The sequence below is a fragment of the Chionomys nivalis genome, chromosome 12 (genome assembly GCF_950005125.1).
Source record: "Chionomys nivalis chromosome 12, mChiNiv1.1, whole genome shotgun sequence".
In the NCBI taxonomy this organism is placed as follows: domain Eukaryota; kingdom Metazoa; phylum Chordata; class Mammalia; order Rodentia; family Cricetidae; genus Chionomys; species Chionomys nivalis.
Window position 1 is genome coordinate 50,007,451 of NC_080097.1, and position 26,973 is coordinate 50,034,423.

The 26,973-nt window shown below is 46.4% G+C and overlaps 1 protein-coding gene across 1 annotated transcript; it reads left to right on the forward strand.

The window, feature by feature from the left end:
- The first annotated feature begins 1,351 nt into the window (after window positions 1-1,351).
- Fdft1 (farnesyl-diphosphate farnesyltransferase 1) lies at window positions 1,352-25,781 on the forward strand. Its single transcript, XM_057786650.1, has 8 exons — window positions 1,352-1,558; window positions 8,799-8,896; window positions 10,039-10,222; window positions 14,057-14,185; window positions 15,396-15,587; window positions 20,266-20,442; window positions 21,630-21,782; window positions 25,210-25,781. Exons 1-8 carry the CDS (start codon window positions 1,460-1,462, stop codon window positions 25,429-25,431), a joined length of 1,254 nt encoding a protein of 417 aa, XP_057642633.1. The 5' UTR covers window positions 1,352-1,459; the 3' UTR covers window positions 25,432-25,781.
- Window positions 25,782-26,973: the final 1,192 nt, after the last annotated feature.

Here is a 26,973-nt window from a genome sequence, read left to right on the forward strand (position 1 = left end):
GTTCAAATACCAGCACCCACATGGCAGCTCACAACTGTCTGTAACTCCAGGGTCTAACACCCTCACACAAAATATACATGCAGGCAAAACACTGATACAAATAAAAGGATTGACAAGTGTGGGAGTTGTATGAGGGTTAAAGGGGAATATGATCAAAATACATTATATACATGTGTGAAGAGTTCATAATAAAACTCGTGTGTCATTTAGGTTAATAACTTTAAAAGTTATTCCACTAGCAACCACTAACCACCGAGGGAGGGAGCCCTTCCCTGACCCTTGCAACCCTTAACTAGAGGGGTGGTTGGCTGCCCCTCCCACTCCAGATGGGGCCCAATCTTGTGCAGATTTTGCAGGCTCCGCATAAATCCTGGTTTATTAAACAGAACATGAGAGGTATGTCCATCAAGAGCCCAGTTCTCAGGGGGCTGGAGAGATGGCTCAGTGGTTAAGAGCATTGCCTGCTCTTCCAAAGGTCCTGAGTTCAATTCCCAGCAACCACATGGTGGCTCACAACCATCTGTAAAGAGGTCTGGCGCCCTCTCCTGGCCTTCAGGCATACACACAGACAGAATATTGTATACATAATAAATAAATAAATATTTAAAAAAAAAAAAAAAGAGCCCAGTTCTCTTTGTTTTAGTAGCTTTGAAAATACGATCCAAGAATCATCTCCATGTCTCACAGATGAGGGATGGGGACGTCTGAGAAATACTGTAGGCTGTCCCACTTGAAGCTTCATGGGGCTCAGGAAAGCCGCAGAAACTCTCCTCGGAGGGAAGCAAAACTGTTTACCCTGTTTTCTTTTAAACCACGAAACCTACTTTCTCTTGGAAACCTACATTCCTTAGGACACAGTGTAGAGCCTGAGTGACAGGCAGCTCCGGTTACCGTGATCCTCCACGGCGATCTAAGACGCTAATCACAGTTCCAGTCCCTGCTCTCCTGACGCCGCTTTGCTAGCCCACCCCTTAGGCGTCTCAAGAGGTAAATGGTAACTAGGGGAGGAGGCGCGCTGGAGCAAGCGAACCTCTCTTCCCGGCACCTGAGAACACGTGGGTCTCCGCACTCCCGAACGTCTACCCACGCGCGGAGCTCGCCCACCTCCGACACGCAGCTCGCAAACAAAGACCCTCTTCTGGGAATCAATCGCGTTCGCTGGCCTCTTTCTAGCCCTCCAATCAGATTCTAGGGTGTGGTCATCGCGCCAGGCACTTCTGTCCTCCTATTGGCCGGCGTCTTCCTGGTGCGAGAGGCTCTGACCAATTAACGCCCGTGAGTCCACTGCGCTCGCTCTAGGCTGGCGGCGCGAGCGGCGGGGCCGGTTGAGGAGGGCGGGAGGTGGGCGGGGCGTCTGGCGCTTGCCCCGCCTCCTCGCCCTGGCCGATTCTGAGTATCTAGACACCAGTGGGAGACGGAAATCCAGACAGGTGAGCCTGGCGTCCGGCAGTCGCCAAGGATGGAGTTCGTGAAGTGTCTCGGCCACCCGGAGGAGTTCTACAACCTGCTGCGATTCCGCATGGGAGGCCAGCGGAAGTTCATACCAAAGATGGACCAGGTAGGCCGAGCATCCCTGTACCCACGCAGGTCTGTGGCCGCTGCACGCACCGGAGGTAACGGAGAACGGCCACGAGCGCCCCGGTCTCCTTGGAAGGGGGGTTTCCTGGCCTGGGTCCCACACCCCAGCTGGACCCTATCATTCTCTTGACAGGTCCCGCCCTACCCCCTACCTGTTTTTAAAGGTTTCTGCTTGTTCAAGCCATTACTTTTCCTGCGCACTTTTTCCCCCCTAAACTTGAGGGTTTATTTTAATCCAACGGCTGCGTTCCAAGATTGAGATCAGAGAGAACAGACTTGAGAAAATATAACTCCACACCCACCACTCCTTCCAGCTTTCAGAGACATCACCTCCCTCATACGCTCCCTCACCTTCCCCTATTTCCTTCCCGGGTGCTTCCTATGTTTTCTTGTGTACATAATCTCCAAGTTCTTACCAGCTGTTGGCTGCTGGAAGGCCAGAGCTTGGTTTTTTGTTTGTATTTCATCGCACTGTACCCTTCATTACATGTGTGCGTTTATGGTGATGTTCACTCTTGTAATAAGAGTATGTAACGGTTGCATGTGTGCACATCCCGTTGAATTAATAGTTTACATCAGAAGCCTTAAAATTTTCCCATCCGTTGGAAACATCACACTGTATTTTATTTAAAGAGATTCTTCATTGAATCACTTTAATTTTTTCATAATGCGGAATCCTCATTAGCTCTGACAAGTGCCACCTCTCTGCCCTTCAGATGATGCCTGTTTACGGGACACCTACACTGTGATAGATAGGTGCTGTTTTGGGTAAGCCACGGAGGGCCGTATAGCATCGACAGATAGGACCCCCAAAGAAATAAATGCAAAGAGTACCTATCAGGGGAGAAGGGTGCACAGTTGTCAGGTTCTTACAGGGAGAATGACTAAAAGCAAAGAATCTCTGCTTTATAATGCAAGTCACTTGGTCTCGTGACAGCTCCAGTGAGCTCTTAGAGGGGGAAGCCGCCTGCGTTTGTCAGCTTCTTGCAGGGATCGGGGAGCCTAAGCTTACACTTCAGGTCTCCTGATGCCTCTGGTGATGGTAGTTCCCCCACCAGGGAGGCGTGTTCACTGCCTTCCCTCCTCCTGGGAAGTTCAGGTTTTAGAAAGTCTTGGACTCAACTTCAACCCTTTGTTCTGCTGCTTTTAGAGCCAGTTTCGGAATACAGACCCTGAGGTATTAAAACTCTCATATTCTCTTAAGAATACAGATTCACAGCCAGGCGTGGCAGCACACACGCCTTTAAGCCTACCATAAGAAAAGGAGATGGAGGTGGATTTCTAGGAGTTCATGGTCAGGCTGCTCTACAGACTGAGTTCTGTGGCTAGTTGTGAACACATACTGAGACCTTGTTTCGAATGACAACAGACCAAGAAAGTATTATTGCCACAACGCCGTGTCCTTTAGTTATTTGTAGTATGACACTTTCCAGGCCACGTCCCTGCTCCTCCTTTTCCTTTAAAGTTCAGTTTCCATGGTTATATGGTAATTGGGCAATTCTCATCTGGCTACTTCAGAACCTATAACGCACTGGGCGTTTTATTTTTTGAGACAGGGTAAGCTTATCTGAAACTCACTCAGGCTGACTTTGAACTCTGAACCTCCTGAGTGCTGGGATTGCAGATGTGAGCTTCCAAGCCCAATTAAAACTGCATTTTCATTACAAGATATTTCATGCAGGATAATACCAAAAGTACTATAACAAAGCACTGTACCTGAGGTTAAGTATGTATTCTTTTGGTCACACTTAACTTTGTTCTCCTCATATATCTTTACTAAGATATTAAATATTCATTAACAACTAAAGCAGCTGGCTGTCCAGATCTAGCTCAGAGCCGAACACAGTTGTTGCTGGCATGCAGTAGTCAGTACTTGCAGACAAGGCTCTTCTGCGCCATACCTTGACCTGTTTGCCCCTTGCCAGTGTCTACCTGCTTTTTCAGGCAGTCTCTTCAGGCTTAGCACTGTGGACATCCCAGATCTGTAAGGACACCTGTCTGGGACTTTTTCCTCCATCGTTGTACCTTGCTGAAAGGCTTTTGAAACGGAAGATGTGTGCCTTTTAGTTAGAGAGTGCCATGACAGTTAGCTAATGTTCATTAGCTCTTGGTCTGTGCCAAACACTTGTTTTACATAATCTCCCATCTGTTTGTCACCCTTGAGGATCTATTGGTTTTGTGTTTTATAGAAGGGGCTTGGAGAAGTTAGTTGTCTAAGGTCCTGTAGCTATGGAATGGAAGCTGGGTTTTGATTCTCAGTCTGAGTAGAGATTGTTCATTCTCTCTTTTAAAAAAGATTCACTGTTAATGTTGTAATTGTGTGTGTGTGTGTGTGTGTGTGTGTATGTGTCTCTCAGTGTCTATGTGGGTTTGTGGAGGTGAGTACAGTACTTGTGAGGTCAGCAGAGGGCGTCAGATCCCACCCTGGAGCTAGAGGTAGGGGTGGTTGTGAGCTGTCTGATACCAGTTCTGGGAACTGAACTCCAGTCCTCTGCAAGAGCAGTACTTGCTCTTAACCACTGAGTCATCTCTCCAACCCCTCCAGAGCGCTCTCTCCCAATACACTGTTCATCCCTAGGATAATGGACCACAGAGGTACATTAAGCAGCCTTCTCAAAGCCAGCTAAGAGGTGGACACACTGGCTTGATGCACACACATGCCTATCTTAAGTGGTTCGGAGGTTTTAAAAAGTAAGGTAACTTAGGAACTATCATGTAGCCTGACGGGCAAGATGGCACAGCAGGTAAAGGCATCCACCAGCAAGACTAACAACCTGAGTTCAATTCCCAGGACCCACATGGTGGAAGTGGAGCCCCACTCTGGCAAGTTGTTCTCTTATCTGCACATCCCTGCTGTGGTCCTCGTTATCCTCCACAGAAATAAATGAACAAATAGTAATAATGTTTTTCTTTTCTTTCTTTTTTTTTTTTTTTGCTGGGCATGGCGGCACATGCCCTTAATCCCAGTGCTTGGGAGACAGAGGCAGGTAGATTTCTGTGCGTTCTAGGCCACCCTAAGGTTAGTTTGTGAGTTCCAGGGCAGAAGATGTTGTCTTATAGCCATTTATTATCTAAGTATATTACTTAGATTTTTTTAAATTAATTTTGAATTTTTTTCTTTTTTAAGATTTAATTAGTGTACATTGGGGTTTTGCCTGTATGTGTGTCTGTGTAAATGTGTAACTGGAGTTACAGGTCGTTACGAGCCGCCCTGTGGGTGCTGGGAACTGAACCCAGGTTCTTTGGATGAGCAGGCCGTGCTCTTCACCACTGAGCCATCTCTCCAGCCCCTAAATTAGATTTTTAAGAACACAATTTATGTGTGTGTGTTTACTTGTACACATACGCCACTGCACACATGTGGCAGTCATGGAACAACTTTGGCATTTATTCTCACCACATCTGCCTTTACAGGATGCCAGGAGTTGAACTCAGGTCACCAGTCCTGTTCAGCAAGCATCCTAATCCTCTGAGGCATCTCGCCAGCTTCTCATTTAGCGTTTACTGAGGACAAATCATCCCAAACCTTAGGGCTGGGGTTGGGGAAACGTGTGCTCCTTCCTGATGCCAGGGAACTAGTAAAAGGAGCGAGGTGGTCAAATCCTGCTGTGCGAGGTGGTCAAATCTGCTGTGCGTGTGTTTAGCCTAAGTTTAGGGAACCAAACGTAATGGTTTAAAGTAACAACTGCTACTTAGTTCCCAGTTGTCTGGGACAGCTGGGGCTTCTGGTCCGGGACAGCTGTGTCTATTTCTCCATGGCATGCTCAGCTGACAGGCAAGCTTGTGGCTGGATGAAGGGGTGGTTAGCAGGTTACAGCCAGTTTAGGGGAGACACACATCTCATCAGCCCGCAGGCTTGTTTTGGGACTCATGGACACTGGAAGGGAGCAGACCCCAATACACACACTTCAGAATTCTGCGTGTGTCACATCTGTTACTGTGCACTTGGACCCCAATGTCACCCGGGGAGCCAGGAGCGAGGGAGGAGAGAAAGACTCCTTCGTGATGGGAAGAGTCATGTTAACAGTTTAGTGCACTTCGTCACTCTTAGTAATCTGAAAGGGACACGTACTGTTGTTGCTGCCACTTTGCAGATTACAGGTGTAGATTCCAGATGCCGTTTCCCCTCACAGGCCTGTAAGTGTGCCTCGGGGAGGGCCAGTCAGGCCCTCTGCTTCTTTCTACCTTGGAGACTGTTCAGCCTCAAAAGCTCAGGTGTTGCCAGAACCCAGCTAGCAGGCAAGAACTGGTCTGTGTAATTAAATTAAAAACAAAAAAGCCCACACACTACAAAGACCTGGCTTTTGTCAAACATGTCCTATTGGGTGATAGAGGTAAGACAAGTACCCAAAGTTTCAGGCAGAACTAATTACCAAAAGCATAGTTGCAGGAGGTCAGAGTGGCGAGGTCAAGGGATGACAGATCTTAGGGTTGTGATCTACGGCAGGGGACTGTTTTTCTCTCCCTCTATAAAATGAGACTCTTGGAGACTGTGGGTGGCCATGGCAAGGGGCAGAGGAAGTGAGACTTGGCTCGGGCTGTCCCTTTTTCCTGGAGGGTTTTGATGGCCAGTGTGTTTCCTGAACACTTTGTAAGCCCCTGTGAGACCCCCACACACTCCCCAGTGTTGGAAATTGACCCCAAGGCCTCATGCATGCTAACCAGGTGCTACCACTGAGGTACATGCTGTGGTGCGTGCTCTTCCAGAAGTGGAGGCGGGAGGCTCATGTGAGCCCAGAAGTTTCAGACCACCCTAAATGCCATGGTAATAGCTCAGGTGGATAAATAAATAACAATAGTTGAATATACCTTTAACTAGGGGAAACAAACAGGAAAACGAATTTCCCTTCATTTAACATTTCTTTCTTAAGTAACAACAATAAGACAACACCGAGGGAAGTGCACCCTGGACAATACCGAGGACTGGTTATTTCTGTGACAAGGAACAAATGTGGTTCAGGCCAGACATAGTGGTGCGTGCTTTTAATCTTTGAACGGGCGGGCAGGGCTACTACACACTGACACAGTACCCTAAAAAAAAAAAAAAAAAAATCAAGTTCAAATAATTTGTCATTTACTGGGCATATCAGCACCTCTAAATGCATTCCCCCATATGCAAGTTTTGTGACATTACTCAGAGGCCACAGAATAGAAGAAGCCAACCTTTTCCAAGGAGATTTGGCTTACTATTTACACATTCATGTTCTCGTCAGTAACTTTCATCTCCATGTTTCTTTATCATCAGTAAGATAGCAGTGCACAGAGGTACAGTGCCTTAGCAACAGCCTGCTTGTTCCAGGTTGGGAATGAAAGAGGTTTTGTTTCTTTTTTTATTTGTTATTTTCCTTTATGCCAAGAGGTCTTGGGGTATAGCCCAGATGGCGTCTTCACCCTTCACCTCAGCCTCCCAAGTAATAAGTCACAGCTGTGCTCACCATGCCTGCGTAACTGAAAGGTTTTTTTCTCCCTAAGACTGCTCTCCAAACCCAGTGCCACTGTCCCCTTGCATTTATTGCTTCCCTGTGAGAGCAGTCCCTAGACCATTGTCACCGTAGATGATACGGGGCATGAGTCAGTGAGCTGTCAGAGTTGCTCACCCTGGGTGTGGATCACAGCTGTAATTTGAGCAGTGAAGAGATTGAGGCAGGGGGATTGCCTTGAGTTCCATGCCTGCCTGGGCTACAAGAGTAACATAGTATCCCAAAAGAGAGGTTACTTAGTTTTTTCTTGTGAACGCTTACCTTTCTACATTCTGAAAGAGTGTATTTTAAAATCCTCCATGAATGTATTGCTTTATTCACTGAAACACTGTGGGTTGTTTTCATGTGCTTGATTGTGAATTTTACTTAAATATGCTGATCAGTAAATATTGGTTTTAACTAGTATATCTTATTGAAAATGACAACAAAATGAAACTTAGGATTATATATCTTTTTTTTTTTAAAGAAAGCCTTACTCTTTGGACAAAATGATGTGTATTCATATTAGGAAATGTAGGAAATACAAATAAAAAAGGACATAGCTCATAGGATCTACCAGTTTTCTTGCTCATAAAACGTTCGCACACACAGCACAAAACCGCAGGTTTGTTTTGACATTTATAGTAAGATGCCTTGCAGACCTCCAGTTCCTTGCAAAGTGTATTTAGCCCTTCCTTGTTTTCCTATGCGAAGACCAGCTCACTGCACATCCCTGATATCGCTGCTAAGAGCAGTGATTTAAGGTTTCTGGCAGTTTTAAGCAGGGCTGGGGCCAGCCACGCAGTGCAGCAGTTGTTGAAGCCAGATTCTCTTCAGAAGAAAATAATCGCAGTGGGGTTAAAGAAGCCTCAGAGTAGAAATGGACTCTGTCCCAATTATTAAGGGAAACTGGAGAGGGTAAGGGGTTATTGTTTAGATGGGACAGTGTGGTCACGTGTTTAGGTTGGGCAATTTCAGCTAAAATTGGGCAGTGCAAAGACAGACCCGTTGTTGGGTGTGGTGGTCCATATGCTAATCTCAGCACTACACTCAGGGGAGGTAGAAGAGGGTGCACGATCAAGTCCGAGGCCACCCTGGTCTACATTCCGATTTCCGAGCCAGCCAGAGCTCGATTTCCGAGCCAGCCAGAGCTCGGTAGTAAGACTGACCACAAACACAGAGCACTTCAGTTTACCAAAGGCCAGCCTAGTTGAGAAAGGATTCAGAGGAGCTTGCATAAATAGTTTTGTTTTGGAAAAACACAGGGAGAGAGAGCCAGCTTTTCCGAGCTGCACCAGTCCGTGTTCCCCTCACCCTGACCATTTGTGGTGGCAGGAGAAAGCTCAACAGAAGGGTGGGCAAGGGGTTCCTGCTGGTTGAGGGCGTGGCCAGAAGCGACAGGGGGCGTGGTCCGGACCTGCACGTGTTGGTGAGTGAGGCTTGCTCCCTCTGCTCTGGCCCCGCTAGCCCTGTCCGATCTCCGCCCTGAGGTGGGCGCCTATGGAGGAAGGGCTCCACGCTGCACTTCCCATGGCAGCCGCCGGCAGCACCAAGGCCATGGCCTTGGTCAAGCGCACTTTGGTGCTTAGCCCGGTCGCTGCGCCCAGGACTCCTGGCTCGCCCCCACGGTGCTGCTCCTGGCCCCCCACCGCCTGGCCTTGCAAGGATTGGTCCCGGGCTCGGAGCCCAACTGCCAGCTGTCTGCCCCAGCCCCACTCCTGCTCCACGTCTGCCACTGCGGTATGTCTTCTCTGCCCACAGGACTCGCTCAGCAGCAGCTTGAAGACGTGCTACAAGTATCTGAATCAGACCAGTCGCAGCTTCGCCGCTGTTATCCAGGCGCTGGATGGGGAAATGCGGTTAGTGGAGAGCCCTGACTCCGGGAGGACCGCTTTTCCAGGGGACTTTGAGTCACTGCAGCCACGTTGACTCACCACTTAGAATTATGGGCTCCTTAAAAAAAAAAAATATGGGCTCCTTGTTGTGGCTTAGGCAGGACTAACCCTCCCCCCTCCACACACACACACACACACACACACACACACACTGCGCCCACGTGTTTACTTGCAAATGTCCTTCCAGACACCTGGCCATCTACCAATTTCTATCCTCAGGCCAGTTCTTTCAGAGAAGGGGGTGGGGCAGCCATGTTTATTACCTTCTTTTAGGCCTGGCACCCGCACCTGTCAGTGAGCAGGCCTGGCGTTTTATCTTAGCTCGTTTGTCACCTTACATTTTAAGCATAACTGAGTCTTCAGAATGTTCACATTGCACACAAGTTTGCAGCGGTTACCACGACAGCATTCATGCTGAAAAGTTTTGCGCCTGCAAAATCCTAGTTCCCTCTAAACATGGGTCTAAACTGTTGGTCCCTGACATGCATTGGTTAATTGTAAAGCATTCTAGGAGTGGTATGGCACCTACCTGCTTAGGTTATCACTTTTTACAAAACTATAGAGTTAATCATTAAGATAGGGTAACAAATATAAGATTGATAGTCTTTGAACAGCACTTCTTAGCTCTGTAGAGTTACTGGGAAGACCACTTAGAAAATGGCCCGGCACAATTTAAATGACTTATTGAAGGAGGGTCTCACTCTGTAGCCCAAGTTGTCCTGAACTCCAGATCCTTCTGCCTCAACCTTCCAAAGCTAAGATTACAGGCATGAAGCACTATTCTGCTTTAAATGTGACTTAAAAATAAATATTTTCAAAAAGAGACTAATGAAATAGTAAGGGCACTTGCTGCCAAGTCCGACGACCTAAATTGGGGCCCCAGAACCCACATGGTACAAAGGGAGGACTGATTCCCAGAAGTTGTCCTCTGACCTCGCACATGTGCTGGGGTACATTCATGCTCGTGCGTTCTCTCTCTCTCTCTCTCTCTCTCACACACACACACACACACACACACACATATATAACATCAGTCCATACACAGAATGAACAATGTTGAAAGGTGCATGCTCCTTGCCCTGTTAATTGCCTTTCCTTTTTCACAGCCACGCAGTGTGTGTGTTTTATCTGGTTCTTCGCGCTCTGGACACCGTGGAAGATGACATGACCATCAGTGTGGAGAAGAAGATCCCGATGCTGCGCAACTTTCACACTTTCCTCTATGAACCAGAGTGGCGCTTCATGGAGAGCAAGGAGAAGCACCGCCAAGTGCTGGAGGACTTCCCCACGGTAGTGGACTCTCTTCTGGGTACATATGTTGCTAATTGGCAGTGCTGTTGTCAGTCAGCCCCGGAGCTGAGGGCAGCCGGAGACGTGATGGCCGAGAACTCTGGCAGCTGAGAGTCCAGCACCAGATGTCTCTGCTTAGGATCCCAGCTTACTAATTGGTAATGAGGTAGAGACCCCTCCCTACACCGGTTTCTGTCTGTGTGGTAGAAACGATAACAGCTCCCTGATTCTAGTGTTGTTAATTCTCTTTCTACAGGGCGTTGTTGAGATGTCCTAGTCTGGGTCTGTTCGTGTAGAAAGACTTCTGTACCGTTGCACAGTTCAGGCTTCTAAAAGATACCCTCTCCCAATTTTTTTTTTTTTTAAAGTGAATGTCCAGACTGGCTCTCCTGTACCTATTGATTGTGGTGTAGCCTTCAGTGAGGCTGGCTGGCTGGCTGGGATTGCTGCTCAGCATGGGTCACATCTGTGGGCAGGGTGTGGGCTGCTACAGCAGCCAGGTGAAATCCTTGGCACTTCCCCTGAACTGTGACTCAGTATCCCAATCTGCATGGGTGGAGCTGCAAAAGTTGAGTAGTTTCTTAGGTACAAAGTTCTTAGATCAGTGCCTGGTGCATACTAAGTGTTGGGTAGTTATTAGCTCTTGAGGTGGATTATAGTTAAAGCCCCAAGCTTTAGGGGGTCCTAAACCTCTTGTACATGGACCTCACTTCGTCCTTTTCTAGAATTTTCATGTTTAGCAAAGTCACGTGGTCCCTGATACCCTAAAGAGGGCATCTGTTTAGTGCACAGTTTGCTAGAGTTTTGGAGAACTCATCTGACGTTTACAATGAAGGAATCTATCTAGTCTGCACATCTGAGTGGGAGGGAGTCAGGTGAACAGAGGGGGAGTCCAGCCAGGTTTGAGAAAGACTCTTTTGGGCAAGGGCTGTTTCTACTTGCTGAGATCATGTTTTCAGGGCCAAAGCCCAAAATCTAGTGTACTGTGTTATGACTCCAAGAAAGACTGGAGAAATGCCTGAGCTGTTAGAGCTCTGAGCTAGGGGAGAAACTGGTGCATTGGTGTCTTCGAGGTACCTGATGCATGTTTCCTCTGAAACTCAGCACTGAGCCTCTGAGCCCTGCCAGTGTCGATGACAAACTGTGAACCCCCTGGTGTTCCTTTTTAGAAACAGACATGGATTTTGCATTTCTCTTCAGTACTAGGTATGGAACCCAGGGCCCTATGGTCTCTAGGTACTCTTATTTATTATTACTGTTCTGTATCCTCAGCCTGCCTTTTTCTCAAAGGTTGACCATGAACCCACTTTGTATTTTAAGCTGTCCTTGAACTTGTAACCCTCCTACTCCAACCTCCTAAGGAACACCAGACTTACCTCCATCTACCTGCCTCTGTTTCCTGGGTGCTGGGATTTTAGGTGTGTGCTATCACATCTGGCCCAAACTACTTTTCATACAGGGACATTACAACCGTTAAATACTTGCTGGTTGTGGGATAATTTTCTTACATGGTTCATAAAAATTTAAGGTAACCTCCAGGCAGTGGTGGTGCATCCCTTTAATCCTAGTACTCAAGAGACAGAGGTAGGTGGATCTCTGTGAGTTCAAGGCTAGCCTGATCTACAGAATGAGTTCCAGGACAGCTAGGGCTGTTACACAGAAAAATCATGTCTCAAGGAACCAAAACAATTAAGTTAGCCTCATCTGCCCAACAGAAAGAATATAAAACTGAGAATGTTAAAGTAATTTGGGGGAGATAAGTAATTTCAGATCCGCTAGTATGTTGGTAAAGCCCAGTGTCTTCCTTGATGCAAGTGGCAGTCCAACGGAAGAGAATGTTTGGCTTTGGAGGGCTTCAAAGGTGAGCAGTAAATTGATCTTTTTCTGTTTGCGCAAGAAGGTTAGGAAACAGCGAACTGTCCCAGCTAGAGAAAAAGGGAGATAAAAATATAGGCCAGAAAAGAAGCCACTTGTTATTGTTAGCCATTTATATCCTGATGGAGGTGAAGCATTGAGAAGTCATGTTTTTGTATGAATGGGAGACCCTCTCATTTCTGGGAATCGGTTTAAGAGAGGAAGACATGGAAAAGATGTGTTCAGAAAGCTTGTAGAGGAAGTCTGGCCCTGGGACATCTTTCTTTAGGAGTAAAGGACAGAGCTGCAGCAGGAAGGGAAGGGAGCAGAGGTGTTGTAGTGGGAGCTGCTTGGCTTAAAAAATCTGGATGGTACCAGGCATTTTAACTTCAAACCTAAAAGGTTCAAGTTCTTACACAATATACTTTGTTTTGTTTTTTTTTTTTGTTTGTTTCATTTTTGTTTGTTTTGTTTTGTTTTCAAGACAGGGTTTCTCTGCAGCTTTGGAGCCTGTCCTGGAACTTGCTCTGTAGACCAGGTTGGCCTTGAACTCACAGAGATCCACCTGCCTCTGCCTCCCAAGTGCTGAGATTAAAGGCGTGCACCACCAACACACCTGGTAACACACATGCTTATCAAGGCTAGGTAGATAGAATATACTTTCAAGGGCAGTTTATTAGCGCCATTGATAAATGGTTTTGCCACATATGATGTGCGGACTTCCATTTGTACGCGCTCTTGTTCTGCGAATAAGCCAAGTGAACTCCCTCTACTGGATGCACAGTGTGTGTGAGCATGCTGTCTTGTGTTTGTCTGCTTCAGCCTTGAGGGTTTTTTGGTTGGTTGTTTGGGTTTGTTTTTTTGAGACAGGGTTTCTCTGTGGTGCTCTGACTGTCCTGGAACTCACTCTATAGACCAGGCTGAGCTAAGACTCAGATCCACCTGCCTCTGTCTTCCCAGTACTATGACCTAAAGCGTGCGATTGGGTTTGCCACAGCCTTTGTAATGTCCCCCCCACCCCTGGCTTTTATTTACACCATCTGCAGTATATCTGTGCTTTCTCCATTTTTGTATATGAGGGAGCTGAGGTACAGAGAAATTTAAGTCCCTTGCCTAAACGGGGAGTCAGGATTAGAACCCAGGGTGCCTGGCCCCAGCAACATGGTGCTGATTTGTGCATCTTTTTTGCTGCCTTTTTATAGCTGGGTGAGGTGAGGCAGTGGAGGCAGGAGGGATTTGGAGCTCAAGGCTAGCCTCAGCTACATAGTGAGTTTGAGGCCAGGATTTATGTAAACTTGTCTGAAAAACAACAAAAAAGCCCAAAGGACAAGAAGAGGTTAAAACATCCAGACATGTCAGCACACATCAGTGAGTACAGAGAAGCGAAGGCAGGAAGACCAGGAGTTTAAATCAGTTCTGAATATCATAATAAGAACCTGCCTCAGAAGGAGGGTGGGGGCTTAGAACAACAAATCAGCCAGTATTTTAATCCTAATCTCTTGAAGACCTTCTGTAAGGAGAGGAGTTTGCCTTTGAAAGTTAATGAAAGTGCCTTGAGCCTCTTGCCCTGTTTGGGATTTGGCCTTTATTGTCTCAGGAGATTTATCACCATAATGTGCCTTCATGTCCTTGGAATGGCCAGCAAGTGTTATAGGGACCTGGGTGTGTGCCGTGGTTGTGGCTCAGTCCACAACTATGGGAGAAGCCCTCCTGGCTTGTGTTAAGTAGCAGAGCCTGAAGAATAATATAGATCTTCCCTCCAGGTTCCAGGAAGACAGAATTCTTCCTTGTTTTGCTGGATACTTTTTATTTTCATTTGCTTAAATTAAAGACACTAGCTTCAAGAAGGAAGTTCTTGGGGACCCTGACTGATGAAGGGAAGTGGCTTGTCTGATCTGGCTTGTGAGCTCTGTGGGGCTGTGCACTTCTGCTTGTACCATGAAGTGTGTCATCTTGTGTTTTGTTTGCTCTCCATTTCAGATCTCCCTGGAGTTTAGAAATTTGGCAGAGAAATACCAAACAGTGATTGCTGACATCTGCCAGAAAATGGGATGTGGGATGGCAGAATTTGTGGACAAGCATGTGACCTCCAAACAGGACTGGGACAAGGTCAGTGTCTCTGTGAGCAGGGTCTACATCTGCTAAGTTAGCCAGCCAGCAGCCACCGTGGTGAAACTCAGAGCAAGGACAGCATAGCCTCCAGATCTGGATTTTCTGGTTTAACCAACGTCTGTTGTAGTTGACCGTGTCCTTAAACCCATTAGTTTAATGTTGTCAGTGGTAGTCCGTGCCCTAGAGGTATCCTGAGCTGCAGTGAAATATCAGGTAAATGGCCAATCATTTCCTGTATTACAGAAGTGACGGTGCTTTTCAGATTTTAAGAGCAATGTTTGTTGTTACTGTTATTTTCTTTTCTGTTATGGAATGCTGTGTGTGTGCACGTGTTAGTGTGTGAGTCATCAGGTGGGTTATTTCTCCTTTTGCTTTTAGAGAAGGTCAGTGGTAAAGAATAATTAGGGGTCTCCAAGTTTTTCATGTCTTTCTCAAATGTCTGTGGAGTTACGCCACATCTAGAGAGGACCTTCTTGCGGTTCTCACTGTAATGTGTCCAGAGCGATGGAGAGTGCCCGAGAGCATGAGATGGGAGCCCCAGCCTGAAGCTCATTTAGAACTTGCACTAATCCACTTAGGCTGGAGCTTTCATGGCCTCCATCTCCCACAAGACATCTCCACCTCAGCACCGTTGCTCTGGAGACTTCCCAGCTTTGCTTTTAGAGAAACTGAATCCATAGCAACCGCTGACGAGTGGAGAGCTGGGCTATCCCTGTGGGCATGGTGCATCTTCCTGAAGAGAGTCAGGAGAGTGGGGATGAAGCAGACACACACAGTAATAGCTTATCTGGCCAGAGCTTCCTCCTCACCAGTAGTGTGGAGTACAGGTCAGACTAGGAGTTGTAGGCTACGCTAGATTGCTCATCTGGACAAAGGGAGACTTGACAGTGTGTGTGGCCTGCTCACTTATTTGTTGACCTCTCAAATACCTAAAGAGTATGTGATTTCTATTTCCTGCAGAGCTTAGGTTCAGATCACAAAATAGACTGACATGCTCATTGAGGTCGTGGATTGAATGCTTGCAGAGTGCTCACTTGGTGTCAGGAACACGATGTAGTTACATTTTGATTGTATTCTTTTCATGTGCTTGTGTTTTAATCAGAAGGACAGCTCAGACATTCTGCTCTAGCCTCCCTATTTTGTAGCTAAGATGCCTGGCAAGACTTTCCTATGTCATTATTAAAGCACTTTACACAATCTTTTGCAGTATTGTCACTACGTTGCTGGGCTGGTAGGAATTGGCCTTTCTCGTCTGTTCTCGGCCTCAGAGTTTGAAGACCCCTTAGTTGGTGAAGACACAGAATGTGCCAACTCAATGGGTCTGTTCCTACAGAAAACAAATATCATTCGTGATTACCTGGAAGACCAACAAGAAGGAAGAGAGTTTTGGCCTCAAGAGGTAACTGACATGGGGTACTTGGGGGAAAACAATTTTAGACTCTGAAAAATGAGTCATTTAACCCAATGGTCGCAAGTGACTAAATCAAACTACCCTAGGCACCATCAGAAGGTACAGATGTGTTAGTCATTTGCCTTGGCTAGACCCGCTGTGTCCTGGGATTCAGGCTCTGTGCACGGCTGGGCAGACTTCCTCCAAGTCACAGATAAATCCCAGGCAAACCAACTTAAACTCTGAGAGCTGGGGCTTTTCCCCGAATGTATTTCTGTAGCCACAGCCTGAGCCCTCTGACTGCAGACCTTCATTAGGAGTGCCAACACAGTGGGACGGACTGAATCAGGGCAGTCTCTGACAGTGAGGGGCGAAGGTGCCTCACATGCGGCTCATGACATCATACGCACTAAGGATGTACAAGGATGTGGGTAGAAAAAAGTACAGAATGTCCGCTATACAAGGCCTGATTTAATTAACTACCAACACTGAACAGAAGCTTGAAAACTGAGTGACTATTGAGATCCCATCTCGATTTTCTTCCTGCTTTTCATAAAAGGTAATAATATAAGGTAAAAGGATAAAGATAAGCCGGGTGGTGGTGGCGCACGCCTTTAATCCCAGCACTTGGGAGGCAGAGGCAGGCGGATCTCTGTGAGTTCAAGACCAGCCTGGTCTACAAGAGCTAGTTCCAGGATAGGCTCCAAAAACCACAGAGAAACCCTGTCTCGAAAAACCAAAAAAAAAAAAAGGATAAAGATAAAAGTCACAAAGTCAGGAAATGCATTTGCAATGCATATAACAGATGTAAAATTCATATTTAATATAAAAGGAACTGTTTTGTTAAAAATCTCAAATTTTAAAGTTTAAGCATTTGCCCAGGCTAACTTTGAACTCGGGATTTTCCAGCCCAGCCTTGAAGGTGCTAAGATTCCAACAAAGAGACCAGCCATGTTCCAAAAAAAATGAGCTCATAGGGTGTTTACGCTTCTGGGTGACTTGGGGAGACAGAAGTGAGAAAGGCTTCTGCCTGGCTCTCTGCTTTGGTGATGCCTCAGTGGTGGAGAGTGGTAAGGGCCTTGTCTGATGATGCCCAGGCATCCATGGCCACCCAGGAAGAGGAGTCTGGCTGTACTGGCCCACAGTCTCCCAGACACAGCATGAATCATGAGCACATTTCCTCAGTCTGCAGAGTAAGTAGAAGAGTCAACCTTTAATTTCTGGCACTTGGGAAGCAGGTGTATCTCTGTGAGTTCAAGGCCATCCGGGTCTGCAGAGTGAATTCAGGACAGCCAAGGCTACACAGAGAAGTCCTGTCTTGAAACTTTTTTTAAAAAATTAATTAAAAAAAAAAAGAAGAGTTGTATTATAGGCTAGAGGTGTGACAGAAATGAGGCAGACATTCAGTTCACAGTTAGCCAGCGTTAGTCAGCTCAAACAGCCGTTTTTCATTAGGTGAGACCATGGGGCTCTGTGCTGCTGGTGAGGCTGTTGACAGTAAGGGTAAAATTTCCCAATGTGCCTGCTCACAGGAGAGGAAGGATAAGAAGAGCCACACTACTGCGGAGTCATCTTTAGGTCATGGCCCAGTGAGAGACCCCAGTGTAGGACATGCTCTGCTCTGCTACTGTTTAAATGGTGGGTTTCCTGCAGTGTTTCCTGTACCCATGGTTGGGGGGCGCTGGGGAACAGCTCAGTGACCCAGCGTTCTCACACAGGTGTGAGGCTGTTGTTTTTGACCCCTGGCACCAACTGTGTGTGGCGGGGCGGGGAGGGGGGGGGCGGGATAAGAAAAGGAAGGAAAGAAAGAAGTAATCCCATGAACTCATTTTAGTAGCAGAACTGGGTATGGTGAACCTTCTTGCGATCCCAAACCCCTCAAGGTTGAGGCTAGAAAATTTTGAATTCATGGCTAGCCTGAGTAAACACTCAAAAAATGAATTGGTTTCAAATACTGAAGTTGGGCAAAGGACTGGGGCTATATCAGAGGTGGAGTGCTTGTCTGGTACATGGAAAGCTGGTTTGATACCTAGCACTACAAAACAAACAAAAACCCCTGAAATTCTTACATAAACCTGGTATCATAAAATTGCTAGTTGCCTGTGCTCCTGCCATTGATCTTATCTTTGACTTAAGAATATGCACTTGATGCTTGTTTTCAGGCACGGACCTCCTAAAACCCCTGGGATCTTTTATTTTACTTTTTTTTTTTTTTTTTTTGAGCAAGGGCTCGCTTTGTCACCCAGGCTGATCTAAACTTCATGCTCATCCTGCCTCAACCCCCTAGTGCCAAGGCTGAGATCTTCTGACGCCCATGGGTGTTTTGCAAACAGGTGTCTGGTGGCTGTGGGCTCCTTACAGTCTGTGAGTAGAGATAGAATTGACCTCCACTGGCCTTTGATTATACCGTCTTCATGATGAAGCCTCTATCAAAACCCCGAAAGGCCAGGGATTCAGCCTTAATAGCTGACTAAGTAGAAGTGTCTGAAGGGTGGCACACGAGAGAGGGCAGGGAGGCTCTGCACCCTTTTCCCACATCTCATTCTTCATCTTTCACCTGTCGTCTGCATCCTTTATGATGAGAACTGAACAGGTGCCAACTTGCTTCTTGGAGTAGACATTGGAGCTGGGAGCATACTTAGAAGCCTGAGCCCCTCAACCTGTTGGATCTGATGCAACAGTCTCCAACAACAGGGTTTCCAGAAGTCCACACGAACTATGGTTTTCTCAGGAAGCACAACAAAAGACAAAGGCAAATGACACAGATCACCAGTGGAGTATTTTTGCCAGACCTATCATTTACAAGAAAAGCAGGATGAGTAAACACTATGGGATTGGATGGAGAAAAAGAAAAGTCAGGATATCTTCCAGGACACACCACACCCTTTTCTTCAACAAGTGAATGGCTAGGCAGACCTCTGCAGTGATAGCCAGCATGTACTGGATGTGGAGCTTGGTTAGATTTGAGCAAACTTGTGAGGGGGAAGGAAAATTGGAAGACTTTTATATTAAGTATTAATCGTTTGTGTTTAGATGTGACCTGATATTTTATTTATACAAGAAAGTTCCAGGCAGGGAATGTAGCTCCGTGGTAGAACACTCGCCTGCATGCATGAGGCTATAGACGGAAGTTTTTGTCCTGTCTGGTACTGCAGCTATTCAGTTCCAAAGAAAAACACAGAGGCTATTTAATTATAAACTGGCCTATTAGTTCAGGCTTATTATTAACTAGCTCTTATAACTTAACCCATAATTGTTGTCTATGCTTAGCCATGTGGCTTGGTACCTTTTCTCAGTATGGCTTTCTCATCTTCCTCTGTATCTGGCTGGTGACTGTGACTGCCTTTGCTCTTCCCAGAATTCTTCTAGTCTGGTCACCCCACCTATACTTTCTGCCTGGCTACTGGCCTATCGGTGTTTTATTAAACTAATATGAGTGACAAATCTTTACAGTGTACAAGAGCATTATCCCACAGCATGAGGCCCTAAGTTCAACTTCCTTTTGGAAATCAGACTGTATGGGTAAAAAAAAAAAAATAAGTCCAGCCCTACTTTAAAATAATCTATGAGTAGGGTGTAGATTGAACAGGTTTGTTATGTGTCTATAATTGTTGAAGCAGGTGGATACATGCATTTATACCACAAGTTTCCCCCACCCCCAGGTTCTGCAAAACAACCTAGTACCTTCTGTCTAGGTAGATTCGGGTGCATGTTAAGGATGGATAACATGGCGCTGAAGCAAAGGCTCAACAGTTAAGAGTACCTGCTGCTCTCTCACAGGACCTGAGTTTGGTTCCTAGGACCCACACACATGTGGCATATACACACAGACACATACATTATCTATATTGTGTATATATATATATATATTGTATGTGTGTGTGTGTGTGTGTGTGTGTGTGTAGAGTGAGATTTTTAATAGTCATGCTTAGTGATTTTCAATTTAAAAAATTCTTGAGACTAGGCCAGGTAGGGTAACTACAAACTTAACATCTTGGCATTCCAGAGATTGGGGACTGGAGAAAGGGATTTTGAGGTTACTTACTGAGATTGTGCTTCCAAAGAAACAATAATAAAAAATAAAACCAACCACTAAACTCACACTTTGGAAGTGAGGGGTCAGAGAGTACTACTCTAAGTTCAAGTTAACTGCAATCTGGGAGGCAGTGGCACTGTGACGCACACCTGCCTACTTCCCTTCATGTTCTGGCTTGACAACATTCTTAGCGGAATTGGCTGTCTTGGGGTTTGAACAGTTGCTTGTGATGCTGGAGCTGATTTGTGTGCACTGGGGGTGTTCAGTAATAGACTCACATCCTTCCGGCTAGCAGGAAGCCTCTGTAGGCTGAGGCCATTATGACATTGGTTGGTGCATGCTACATTAATTATTTACAAGGGCACCTTCCCATATGCCACTCTGTCTCTTGCTGTCATTGGTCCTTGACTAGTTGCCGTAAATGGCTGTTACCTGAAGCCTAAGACAGATGGGTCTTTGGTGAGCAGTAAAGTGATTTCACTGTAAGTAGCACAGCTCTCGTATGGTGCTGAGCATGGAACCCAGGCCCCACTCATCACATGCTACATGGTCTACACTGAGCTCCCTCCAACCCCTGAAGAAACCTTATAATACATGTAAGTTTTCCACCTGTGCACCTCTTGACTGGTTCTGTACTTTCTTGGCTGCTAGGTGTGGGGCAGATATGTTAAGAAGCTGGAAGACTTTGCTAAGCCAGAAAACATAGATGTGGCCGTGCAGTGCTTAAATGAACTCATAACCAACACCCTGCACCATATCCCCGACGTCATCACCTACCTGTCAAGGCTCCGGAACCAAAGTGTGTTTAACTTCTGTGCTATTCCACAGGTATGGAATGTCGTGCTTGGGCTGGGTGGAACAGTTTCTGCCTCGCTTTGCCATGTTCAGGACTGTGGCTTATTAGGAAAGTGGCTCTGGTGTGTTTTCCTTTGCTCAGGAATAGCTAGTGAGCTACAGCATGGTCCTTGTATTACTTGCAGGAGCAAGGTCAACTTTTTTTTTCTTCCCCAGAACCTTCTGGATTTACCCTTTTCCCATCATCCATTCTAAACTAGCTAGATCATTATGCTAATAATTAAAGTGTGGCCTCAGCCTAGATAGCCACCAGCATGCTGGTTAAAACCAATAAGGCTGGTATCATGAGGCATCTTGGTAGGTCATGGCTTCGGCACTAGGCATCTCATATTGCAAATATACATGAAATGAATAAATATAATAACTTCTTCACTAAATACCTAAAGATTATCCTTTTCTGTACTCGATAGTAATGTAGACCTGGCCTTGTTTTAAATTAAATGTGTTGATGTTTTCCTTGCATATATGTATGTGTGAAGGTGCCAGATGCCCTGGAGTGACAGACAGTTGTGAGCTGCCATGTGGGTGCTGGGAATTGAACCCAGGGCCTGGAAGAGCACCCAGTGCTCTTAACTGCTGAGCCATCTCTCTAGCCCTGCCTCTATATTCTCACACTTACTAATTTCCTTTACGAGTTACTTCCTGTAATTACCTCCCTCAGAAGCTTGGTTTTACATTGTACTGACAGCCCTAAATGGTGCTCAGCTAAATCTAGATACCTTGCTGAGGTTTCCATCTGGGTAATAATCATTCAGTTTTAAGCACAGGTACCCCTTCCCTTGTTTTCATCTCACACAATTTTTAATGTGTAATGATTATGTTCATAATAGGATAAACTAGAAAATCTTCCCCAGATACTATTTTGAAATATATTTCTGTTATAATAACCTACCACTTTCGTATGTAAAAGTTGGATTTACTTGTATTTGTAAATAAGTTGGAATTTTTTTACTAATGGCAGAATAATTTAGCCCTGTTGTTGAGAAAGGAGGGGAGCTGGAAAGGTAGACCCTGACTGGCCTACCCCGGGTGGTACTGCTTGGCTGGTACACATTAGCCCTTTAACACTTGGTATTCCACAAAAAGACTTAGCTCCTGGGAGTGCGTGCAGCGCTGCGTGTTATATCTTCATGAACTGAGATTCCTCCTGTTACCTGTAGGTAATGGCCATCGCTACACTGGCTGCCTGTTACAACAATCAGCAGGTTTTCAAAGGGGTAGTGAAGATTCGGAAGGGGCAAGCAGTTACCCTCATGATGGATGCTACCAACATGCCAGCCGTCAAAGCTATCATACAACAGTATATAGAAGAGGTGGGTTTTCAGTTAATATCCTGGGTAATTTGTAGCTGTTTTTATGCATGAAGTCATGTCACTGTTTAACCAGACCATGTTTGGTTAGTAGCTAGTCCTCACTACTTAGTGTTACAGCCTAAAGAGGGTGGTTGGTATCTCTTATTAGAAAATACACACACTGAAGGGGAGGGGGAAATAGGGAGGGGAGCAGAGAAAAATGTAGAGCTCAATAAAAATCAATAAAAAAAGAAGAAAATAACACACAGAGAGAGCCCTGTTGTAGGACTCATGGTGACATAAAAGAAGCAAGGCCATAGACAGAGCCCCCAGGAAGAATCACGTCTCCTGAAGTGTGAGATGTTAGAGATGGACCTAGCTTCTTTGATGGGTGAAGGAAATGAAGTGGAGGCTCTGGAAGCTAAAGCATGGCTGAGTGAATCTCGTGTCCTGACGCTCAGTGTGTGTGTTCTAGCATATCACAGACCTCAGTTGAAAACTCCAGGAGGGAACGTAGACAATGTATGGCTGTTAAGTTGCAGTCAGTTCTTAAGTCCTGGTCTGTTTGTTTCTGCAACTCTCATTTCAAATGCCAAAACCACCTTATAAAGCCAAGCACACCTCCCCCTGCTGGGTGAGCATGCATAACAGGTGTCTGCTCAGGCTGGCCTTGAACTCACTGGAATCCTCCCTCCTCAGCTCCCCAAGTGCTGGGACTACAGGCATGATTTGGGGATTACCTAATTTACTGATCATTATTTTTTGAAAACCTTCATGGGCACTAAAATTCATTTTTTATTTGTGTGCTTCTTGACTGCTAGAATGAAGTACTGCTGGGGGGTTGAGTCTGAGGCCAAAGGCTTTTGTGAATGCCGCTGCTGTAACCCAGCCACTGTGTCCCCTCCTTGTCTGACTGCTTGTGCAACTTCAGGGCAGAGTTGAGTAGTTACAACAGAAGAGGCCAGAAAACTAAAAATAGCTTTGGGTCCTTAAAGAGAACGCATGCCGACCTCTGACCCAGCGTTTCTAGTTTTCTTTAAGTTACTGCAGTGAAATTCAGAGTAAAGGATATATTAATATTTGATGCAGAAAAAATGGAATTATAAAGTTCAGGCAATAAAATCTGAGTTCAATGTCAGCCTTATGGAAGACTTCTCAGTGTTGTTTTTATAATGAAGGCTTGCAGCCTGGAAGTATAACTCAGTGGGTGGTGTTCGCCTTCCATGCACAAAGTCCTGGGTTTGATCCCTAGCCCCCATCATATAAACCAGCCATGGTGGAACATGGCTGAAATCCCGATACTGGGGAGGTGGAGGCAGGAGGATCAGGAGTTCAGGGTCATCCTCACCAGCACAGCAGGTTTGAGGCCAGCCTGAGCTACAGAGGCTGTCTCACAGTGAGTCAAGACTTATATGAGGTCTCCAGGTAGGCTGGCCTGCTGGTGTCTAGATGCCAGCTGGAGCCGATCCTGTTCCTCCTCATGGATCACTTCTGCTGTTGCAGGAAAGGCGGGCATGTCCCTTGTGAAGTCTGTCTCCTCAGTTGTACTGAGAATGTAGCAGGGAAAAGCTTCCCAGAGGCCACTGATGCCTACAGAGAGATGCAGTGAAGGCCCGTGTCCTCCTGAGCGGTGGACTCCGCAGTAGCTGGAGAAGCCTGGCTCAGAGCAGCCTGCGAACCTGTCCGCCAGGGAAGTCTTCCTGCTATTTTGGGATAGAAGTAATATGTGGGCAAATACCTGGAAACTTCCATCCTCTGCTCTGCCAACTGAAAGCTTTGGCAAGGGCCATTGTTTTCATGTTCCTGTGCCTCCTTGTGGCTGGGCTTTGCCAGGCTCTTGGGCCTTCTTAACTGTACAGATTACCACTTGGGTGTGTATAAGCCAGAAGAGGAAGAAATGTGATGGCCTTCGATGATAAACCCCCAAACAAACCAGTTTGTTTTAAATCACCCCTCCCCCCAGGTCATCTGATGCAGGGACTCCTTCTCCTTGGAGACCTTTGCTGCTTTCCTGTCTTCAGCGATGCTTGTCTCCTGCTTATCCTCTCCTCTTCCTGCTCTCGACCTTTCTGCCTCTTCTGCGTAATCTTTAGATGTTGGGTTGCTTTGCATTCTCTCTTGATTTCATTTCTTTTCCTCTCATGTAGATGTTTCATGGCTGTTACCCAGCTACAGCCTTGGGCATGAACTCTAGTTGTTAATGACATAGCCTTAATCATGGAATCCCTGGAACATCCTAGAGCCCTTGCGTGGCCAGAGATCCACCACCCTCTTCTGGTCTCCATGGGCACTGCACACACATGGTACACAGACATGTCTACCAATGTGGTGTCAATATAAAACGCTACAACCTGCATTCACCCTTCATGTGATCTGGCTTCTGTAGAATGAAGTCCTGCATTACCAGGAACTCTGGAACTAGAGTTTCAGATGCCTGTGAGCTTCCTTAGGGCTGATGTGAACACATCTCTTAACTACTGAGCCATCTCTCCAGCCCTGGGTCCTGTTTATTTTTAAATGGTCTCACTGTATAGCTCAGGCTGTGCTCAACTCACCATCCTCCTAAGTACTTAAATGATAAACTGTAGGTACACCATGGGCTGGGCTAAAAGTCTGTAAAATGCTTGCTCTATCCTCTCCACTCATGCTCCAGTTCTGGCTCAGACTGTCATCACTTCCTGCCAGTAACCTGTCAGTTTGATTTATTGGAGATTTGAGGGGTAGGCAGGAGACTGGTGAAGGCATATAGACGTGCAGTGTGGAAGGTGTAGTGGGAGAGAGAAAGAAGTATGGAGAGAGGTACCCGGTGGCCTGTGCATTTAGAGAGGGTATGGCCCAAGGTCACCTCATGTCCACAGTAAGAAGCTCAGATAGTCTGCAGGTAATGGGGAGGGCACAGGGGTTCCTGAGAACAGGTTGTCCATCTCTGTTGACCATGTGAACAGGTGAGTGGATTTGGGACTCAGATGTGAGTCACTAAGGGCATGGCTGAGGCATTGTGTTGGCATGGATGTGGAAAGAGAGTGGGACTCTGCGGATGTGGGGGAGGTTCCTGTAAGGAGCAGCGCTGAGGAGGTCTTGGCAGGACTGCACAGTGCCTCTGCTGTTCCCGCTATTGCAGACTTCCCCATCCAACACATGCCTTTGGTCAGCCTAACTGCATCATGCCAACATGCACCGGGCACCTGCTCCGTGCCTGCCCCCATGAGGTACCAGGATCTGAAGTAGTGGTGCGGTGGCAGCTCTCCAGGTACTCAGTGGCTCCCTGGTGGGATGTGTTGCACTGTGCGTCCTTGTCAGCAGGACGTGCCTAGGAGCTTATTCAGCTTTCTGAGTAGCAAGTCACTCTTGCTTTCAGAACTTGAGTTTTCTTCTTGGTGACCAAACCGTGGAAGATATAAGTGGCGTACTCGACAGTGCTAAGTACCTGCTCTTCTTTCCTTAACAGATTTATCACCGGATCCCCAACTCAGACCCATCTTCCAGCAAAACCAAGCAGGTCATCTCCACCATCAGGACACAGAGCCTTCCCAACTGTCAGCTCATCTCCCGAAGCCACTACTCCCCCATTTACCTGTCGTTTGTCATGCTCTTGGCTGCCCTGAGCTGGCAGTACCTGAGCACCCTGTCCCAGGTCACAGAAGACTATATGCAGACAGGAGAACACTGATATTTTTATTTGGCTGGAAGCCGAAGTTCACATGAAATGGTTTAACCTTCCTCCTGGTGGATTTTGACTTCCCTTTCACTTTCCCTACTTTAATTCCTGGGAGAACTATGTGTGGGACCTTTAGACTCTGCGGAGAAAAGGACGCCTGCCCCAGCGGCCTGGTGCTTGCTGGGTTGTGGTCTGCCTCTTGTAGCCATTGCAGCATGCTCACTGCTGCACTTTAGATGGGGTGGCCACATGTGATGGTCACAAGACCCTAGAGAACCTGGCTAGAGTAATAATTGAATTTATTTAATTTGAGACAGCCTTTGAATACTTATCACAATAGAAAATGAAGTGACTTTTCCTTTTGTCTTGTTCCTGTTTTTCTCACCAGTTTGACAATGAAAGGCGTTAATCATCATCGTTCTAGGTGAGGCTGCCAAGCTTCCCAAGAGTGCCAGTGTGTCTTTCTCACTCAAAGGGCTCTTAAGCGTTCATTGGTCACTTGTCAGAAGCGTGGCCTCCAGTAAAAGCTTTTGATCTTGAGATTTTTATGATAGCATGTCAGGGTTGGAATATAACTTGGGTGGTAGAACAGTTGTCTAATATACACAAGGCTTGTTTTAGTTAGGGCTTCTGTTGCTATGAAGAAAGACCATGATCACGGCAACTCTTAGAAAGCATTTGAGGTGGCGGTTTATAGCTCAGGGATTCAGTCCATTATCATGGCGAGAAGCATGACAGCATGGAGGTAGACATAGTGCTGGCTACATCTTGCTCAGAAGGCAACAGGAAGTTGACTGACACATTGGGCGGTATCCTGAGCATATGAAACCTTAAAGCCTGCCCCCACAATGACACACTTCCTCCAGCAAGGCCACTCCCAATAGTGCCACTCCCTATGGGATTAAGGGGCCAATTACATTTAAACTACCACAAGGCCCTACATTTGATCCCCAGCACCACAAAGTAACAAATTAAAAATCCCTTGTAATGTCTGAGTTTGTCAAATGCAGGTTACCTGAAAGACCAGACAGATGATAGTGATTTTAAGGCCCAGTCATCTGTCGCCACAACAGAGCTAGTAAGGACTGGCAAGGGCTTGATGGCTACCTGGTGTTACTTGTGGAGGAACAGTAGAAGATCACCTTGCTGCTCCAGCCTGCCACTGGCATCTGCCCTACCAGCCTCTGAAGACCTTCCAGTTTGCCCTCCCATGTTTTTATACCGAAATTCAAGATAAAGGACGGCAGGCAGGAAGAGCAGTTCTCCTATATAAGGTTTTCGTTCTGAATTCTAACCTGGTCTGCTCCATTGTATGATGGCCCCTGACTCCCTGTGTATCTGAAAGCCAGCGATACAGGCATGATAGCAGAGAAAATCTAGGCAACATGCTAACCTGTTTCCTATTATAATACAACACCCAAGGCCAGCTGCTTTACCAAGAAAAGAGGTTTATTTCCTTTACAGCCTAGGAGGATGAAGATCCAAGATGAGGTGGCCCCATCTTTAGCCTCTGGAGGGCCTCATGTGTAATAACACCACATTGGTGGGAAGACA